Here is a 6,953-nt window from a genome sequence, read left to right as displayed (position 1 = left end):
AAGTTGGCTCAAACTTTGAGCGCCTCTTTCACAAATTTACACATCATTTACATGCCTTTAAGTTTCTGTTTGGATTAATTGGGGTTGGGGTTATAAAAGATCTGCCCCTCTTTTGTTGCTCAATAACTCACTTGTGTATGAGCAGTGAGGTTTAAATGTGTGTAGGGTGAATGAAGGATCTCATCAGTTATGGGCTGTGCAGGGTGGAAACTCTTCTGGCTTTTCTGCTTGCTGTCCACTTTTCTCCAATATGGTGAGTGTTGATCATTCAGAATATTGAATTGTGAAAATGAATTTATATCTAAAAAAAATTGTTATTTGGAATAAACAAGCTGAACTTATGAGAGATATTTACATTTCACATATCTATGCACTTGGCTTACACAGTGCATTCAATCTATAAATAACAGTAGGAGTTTTACCCATGTGCTTTTACATTACACAAATGCTCTACTAACAAGTTTGGCATAGTTTTTAACCACACTGTAAAAAAGATTTTTTGGTTCAAGTTATAAAAGTTACCTGGTTGCCTTATTTTGAGTTAATTCAAATTAAAAATATTAGTTGACAACATTTTGTACACATTTTATTGTTTGTGGCTTTGTATAAAGTTGTAAATGGGCTTAGGAATGACGAAATGTACAACATATACACACGCACAGTTATCTGTATATGGATCAGTGACAAAACGGTTTGGCAAGATTAGAAATTCAAAAATCTTTTTTAAAAACTTGTTTTAAAAGCACGCATCAGGTTTATTTCAATGCACATGTATTTATGTTAATTTTATGCAATAAAAAAACATTTCCACCATTTTTATAAAGGGTAAGATTGAATGGACCTGAAAATGTCAAATGGTGTAACCACCAATTGCGCCAAAAAATGAGAAATATTAAATATTTTATCCACCTTGATGGCGGTAAATCAACAACAACAACAAAAAAAATTAAATATCATTTTCTACATAATCTGACAAATGATTTAAAGATGTATGTAAAAAAATCATGTTACACTAAACTAGATGATTATATTTTATTCCACATTTTTAATTAATATTATATTTTCATTAAAAAAAATACTAGTTACACCAGTTGACACAGACCGATTACACCACATTGACATTTTTGCAATTATCCAATTATTTGCAAATAAAACCAGAAATTTTAGACTGGGTCCTCAAAAAAGAGAATGTATGCAAGTAATCTGCAAATTTATTTTAAAATTTTAACCCTTTTACATTTAATTAAACCATACAGACACAAAATAATTCATGTCACATCATTGACATATATATATATGTTTATCTGTAGTTGTTTTGTTTCTTGTGATGATTGTGCTTGATTTTTTATTTGGTTGTTTGGATTTTATGTAAAAGCCTAACAAGGGCTGCAAACTATGCCCTATGCACACAGCATCGGTTGTCTCTGTGTAGCAATGCTTAGTGTATTGTCTCTGTTAAATAAACAAACAAATAAATAAAATAAAAAACTTTAAGTTGAATTACTCAAAATATTAAGGCAACCAGGTAACTAACTTACTTTTTTAACCTGAAACAACTGATTTTTTTTTAAATAATTCTATAATTTATAATTTAATAATTTTTCAAATTTAATTTTTTCACTTTAAGTGAAAATTTAAGGTGAATTAAAAATGTTTTTGCTGCCTTAAAATTGTTTGTTAATTCAACTCAGATTTGCAAGTCATGTCAACAGAGATGAGTTGTCACAACTTATAAAATATAGTTGAGAAAAGTCAACTTAATTTTATAAGTTATAACAACTCACCTGTAGTTATAACAACTCATCTCTAGTCAAGATAAATTATAGTAAGTTGAAATGACTTGTAAATCTGAGTTGATTTAACAAAAAATTTTAAGGCAGCAAAGTATTTTTTACATATGGTAACACTTAAAATTATTTAAACATTTTCAACTTAATTTTTTACCTTAGGGTGAAAAAATTTAAGTTGAAAAAATTGAGATTTTAGGCATGAAGTAATTTTATAAATTTGATAGTTGGTTCAGGTTAAAAAAGTAAGTTACCTGATTGCCTTAATATTTAAGTAACGCATACAAATCTGAAGCACTTTTTAAGTTTATCCAACTTTTACTTTTATACAGTGTATTATTAACTAAACCAAATAGGCCAACCTCTATGTTTTTTATATAAAACCCTCTTGAAATCAATGCATTACATATGGAGGTATAACACAACCTATAGCTCAGTGGTAGAGCATCACATTAACGCAAAAGGTAATGTGTTTGAACCCAAACACACACGTACTGATAAAAAGTGTATACGCTGTAATGCACTGTAATACTGTGAATATAAGCATCTGTTGAATGTGTAAAATGTGCAAGAAAATCCCAGATTTGCATTGGTTATGATTGTTTGATCCAAATAATAATTTTTCAAAATGTAATCTTATTCATAAGGTCACAATGGTTGAAATACTTGTAATGTAGGTCAGATCTTTTGGAGGAAATGTACGCCTTTGTTCTTTATGTAAGTGTGTGTTTGTTCTCGCCGAGGCTGTCAGCTGTAATTACGGCTTTATAATCACTATGCTTTCCAACACACCCAGCCAGGCGTGAGGGCGGACGGGCAGTGGGTGTGCAATTCATCATTTCACTAATGAGAATACTGTAGCCATTGAGATGAAAAGACGGGGGTGAAGGGCAACCCAACAGAACCACAAATAAACGAGCTTAGTGTTTGTTTTAAATGCATGAAACTACAGCGTAACCTCAAAAACATGCATATATTATGGCCTGAAGTGTTGATGTATCTCCTCCAGGTGCCGTTCGGGTGACAGTAAGGGAATCTACAGTAGAAGTGGTGCGGGGAGATTCTGCCACACTGCCCTGTTCTTTCTTCACTTTGATGCCTTTATTTCGTCTCAGCATCATCTGGACTCTGACTCCCATCTCTGATCCTGACTCCCCTATACAGGTACAGGTACTGATCAGGCTAAACTTAGATGTCCCTGAGGAGGGGACCCACACTAATGTGCTTCCATGGTGGAGACACCAAAAATGTATTTTACATCTTAAAAAAGTCATGTGAAATGTTCCCTTTAAAGTAATTTGTTTTGACCCAAAAGTTTTTTTTCAAATTATATTTTTAAACCCAGATTTTCAAGGTGGTCAAATGTCAGCTGCTCCAAAATGTGTTTACAATACATGTAAATAAAAAGGTTTTAGATAACACGACAATTTGTTACTGCGATGCTTTTAGGGATGTTTTCAACAACAGCCAAAGTATGAATGTGTCTGTGCAGGTGATTGTCTATGATCACGGGCAGGTAATCGAAAGCCCCTCCTTCATTGGCAGGGTGGGGTTTGTGGGCATGCCCTGGAACGCTGACATCATCCTAAATGAGACTCGGACCTCTGACGCTGGCGTCTATCGCTGTGTGGTCAACAATCCACCTGAGACAGGAGACCATGGCATTGGGGAACTCAGCCTCACAGTGTTGGGTATCATGCATCACACACACTGTTAAATATCCTACAACATACGCATCATTCGCAACCTCACCACTAGATGGCGCTAAAATTTACACACTGCACCTTTAAATCTTATATAATGGGAGCACCCTTAAACAGTATTTGTGTTTATAGCGCCTCCATCTCTACCTGTGTGTCTGTGGGAAGGGGACACTGATGCTGCTGGCAATGTGAGACTCTCCTGTGTGGTGGTGGAGGGCTTCCCTACTCCACAGATGATTTGGGAAAAGCTGGAACCGGAACAGATCACCCTGCCAGTAAACATGGATGGTAGGCTACAATAATCAAAGCATTTATACTGACCAATGCACTTCAGGCCTGCAAATGTGTATACAGTCTAAAAAAATAAACATTTGTGAATCAAGCCTCAATCTAAATATGACATAAGGAGCAACAAAGTTTGATTTCAATCCTTGAGATGACCTTACTCAGTAAAGATATTAAGGTTATATTTATGTAAGATGTTTAGAAGACAGTAAGTCACAAAAAAAATGACTTTAGCTAGACTGGGTCACATTTTTTAATGGCCTATGGCAGAATCAAGGAGAGTTTATATGCTTTCTGTAAAAGTTGTGTCTTTGGATAAAGCGTCTGCCACACTGCAAAAAATGACTTTTACACTGAAAAAAATGATTCATTGAATTTAATCAATTTTTTTAAGGTAAGTGGTTGCAATCAATTTATTTAGGCTATACATTTAAACAAAAAAGATTAGTAACATAAAATAAAATATAAAACTTTTGTTTGAATGTGGCTTGAATAGATTGATTGCAACCACTTACCTTAAAAAAATTGATTAAATTCAATGAATCATTTTTTTGTATTTTTGTCTTGTTTTCAGTAGAAATATCTAAAAATTCTTAAATTAAGATGCTTTTTCTTGATCAGCATAATGACCTAAGAAAATAAGTAAAATATACAATTTAAGTGAAATTGTCCTTAAAACAAGCAAAGTTTACTGCCACTGGGGTGAGAAAAAAAATTGTGAAATAAGATTTCTATTTTCTTAAACACTTAATTCAAGTAAAATTTTCTCACCCCATTGGCAGATAATTTTGCTTGTTTTGGGCACGAATTCACTTGAATTGTATATTTTTTTGTCTAGAAGCTGGTATTGTTTTCTTGGGTCAGTTTGCTCATTGAGAAAATGCACCTTGATTTGGGAATTTTTGGATGTTTGTACTGAGGGCAAGACATAAATACTGAGTGGGAAAGTCATTTTTTGCAGTGCAAATGTAAATATTTGCTCAAGTATGTGTTCATTATGGACCCTAATCTTATGTGTCATACACACACAGGGGGTGTGACAGGCTCTGTGCAGATTGCCAATGTGTCTGCGCAGACCTCCGGTCTGTACCGCTGCTCTGTGTCCAACCCACTGGGAACCCAGCACTGTTACGTTAACCTGTCTGTGTACAGTCGTAAGTCTCTGCTGTGATTATTAATATTTATGAGATTAAGAGCATTGAAATCCCTCCTTATGGCTACATTAAATAATAAGAGTCTAGATTGTGTTTGTGTGTAAGCTTCAGTTAATTAAAATGCTTTTCTGACCCTGTAGCAGCAGATCATTCTCCAGGGATCCTGCAGGGGGTGATGTTGAGTTTGACTATGGCTCTGCTCCTGCTGGCCCTGATGGTGCTGGCGCTGTGGCTCCACCGTTCGGCACAGGAAAGCAAATGGAGGAACAGCAATGAAGATGAGTGTTATAATGAGATAAAGTACACGCCCTCTTTTATTAAACGCTCTTTTGTATAAAAATTAGAGAGCATGAAATGACCAGCTGTGAAAAATTGTGACGGGTATTACATTTACTGATCAATCCTTTTGGCGTTTATAATTTGAATTAGATTCAATTGTGGAAGTCAACCTTTGAGATGTCTTGTTCATCCTGCAGTCAGGAATAAGTTAACCCAATGACAATTTGTAAAATCTGTTTATGCACATATGAATGAACAGTATAGGTGATTTTGGAACCAACATATTGTTTGTATCATTTGTTATGAATACAAAAAATCACTTTGTATTGCACTAAATGTGTGATGGCAATATTTCTACTTCTATTAATACTTCAAGTGACAGTTTGCAAATTCATTTTCAAGTTGTACTCTCTCAGAAAAGAAAAAAGTTCACTGAAACGGTACCCTTTTAAAAAGATCCTAATATGTAACATTTTGGTACAGATATGCACCTTTTAGGTGCACACATTTAATTTCTGAAAAGGTAACGTCCAAGTGACAACTTTTGTACCTTCCTGTACCTTTTTTTTATATCATAACATGGAGTTTAAATATTGACCTCTGAGATCATTTTTAACTCCCAAACTGCATGCAAACCAATGCAGTAGTCATTAAATAGATTCTAATAAAATAATAATAGAGGAACTTAGATGTAAAACTCTCTAAGAACACCTTGACATGTTTTCTTCTAATTGAGCATTTTTATTAGGCTGGCATGTTTAGCTTCAGTAATGTCACTTTAATGGCAATGAAAAGGTTTTTAGTCATTCACTGAAATGCCTTATTTTCACAAAAATGTCAATTCATTTTATTGGTATTGAACAAATTTTACTCTTTTGCTGCAGAACCTTCTTAGTGCATTAAAGCCATTTTGGCAAAAACTTCTTAAAAAGTCACGTTCTTTCTGATCCAATTTTTTAAACCCTAGTTAGTTTGTAATGTTGCTATAATAGCATAAATAATACCTGTAAAATGATAAATCTCAAAGTTCACTGCCAGGCGATATATTAACAGAATTCCCCTTTCCAAGCCTACAGCGAACGGCCGGTTTGGACTACAGCCCTCTACTTCCTGCTTTAATGACGTCACTAGACAAGTTTTTTTGATTAAACTCCGCCCACAGGAATACGTCAGCCACCAGCTAAGCTAAAAGCAAGCTATCGAATCACAACACACTAAACAAACTACACAATCAGAACTCGATACGTATTTCTGAAGGAGGGATTTCATAGAACAAGAAAGACATCAGCCTGTTTTGAGGACAGTGAAAACAGCGCTATACAGATAAGTCAATTGTGTGAAAAATACCACGTTTTTTACACGTGAAACACGAACACGTGTTATAGTGCGCACTGTCAACACAATCAAAGCTTCAAAAACACAGAAAGAACAGGACTTTTAAAAAAATCTACTTTGGACTAAATTTAGTAAACAGTTGCAAAATCAATAAATATGCAACTGAAAACAGTGCACATAAAAGTCAAAGTAAAAAAGAAGGAACGGAATCACACATTATGGACACAAGTTTAAATGTGATCCGTCATTTTGCGCACCGTTGTTCATCAAATTAATCTTTCTTGCACTTAAAGGGCTTTGCTAAAAAAGTCTGCCAACAAACCGCTATTTCTAAATGGCCTGAACCGGATAAAGCTGACTTGAAGCAAAGGTATTTGATGAACATATATGCACCAAGAGCATTCGGTCAA

General features: G+C 34.5%; 1 protein-coding gene across 1 annotated transcript; it reads left to right on the top strand.

Annotated features, from left to right (window-relative positions):
- Positions 1 to 122: 122 nt before the first annotated feature.
- On the top strand, positions 123 to 5,558 carry LOC129424276 (immunoglobulin superfamily member 11). Its single transcript, XM_055180892.2, has 6 exons — positions 123 to 253; positions 2,797 to 2,951; positions 3,280 to 3,478; positions 3,623 to 3,778; positions 4,807 to 4,929; positions 5,070 to 5,558. The coding sequence occupies exons 1-6, from the start codon at positions 190 to 192 to the stop codon at positions 5,264 to 5,266; spliced, it is 894 nt and encodes a 297-aa protein (XP_055036867.1). The 5' UTR covers positions 123 to 189; the 3' UTR covers positions 5,267 to 5,558.
- Positions 5,559 to 6,953: the final 1,395 nt, after the last annotated feature.

The sequence above is a fragment of the Misgurnus anguillicaudatus genome, chromosome 9 (genome assembly GCF_027580225.2).
Source record: "Misgurnus anguillicaudatus chromosome 9, ASM2758022v2, whole genome shotgun sequence".
NCBI lineage: Eukaryota > Metazoa > Chordata > Actinopteri > Cypriniformes > Cobitidae > Misgurnus > Misgurnus anguillicaudatus.
This window is presented reverse-complemented; position numbering and strand designations above follow the sequence as displayed.

What these genes read in the sequence shown, in the direction of transcription:
- LOC129424276 (XM_055180892.2), top strand. Translation starts at nt 190, where the DNA reads ATGGGCTGTGCAGGGTGGAAACTCTTCTGGCTTTTCTGCTTGCTGTCC. An exon ending in ATCCTGACTCCCCTATACAG is followed by an intron (nt 2,952 to 3,279) that starts GTACAGGTACTG and finishes GTGTCTGTGCAG; the next exon opens with GTGATTGTCTATGATCACGG. An exon ending in ACTCAGCCTCACAGTGTTGG is followed by an intron (nt 3,479 to 3,622) that starts GTATCATGCATC and finishes TTGTGTTTATAG; the next exon opens with CGCCTCCATCTCTACCTGTG.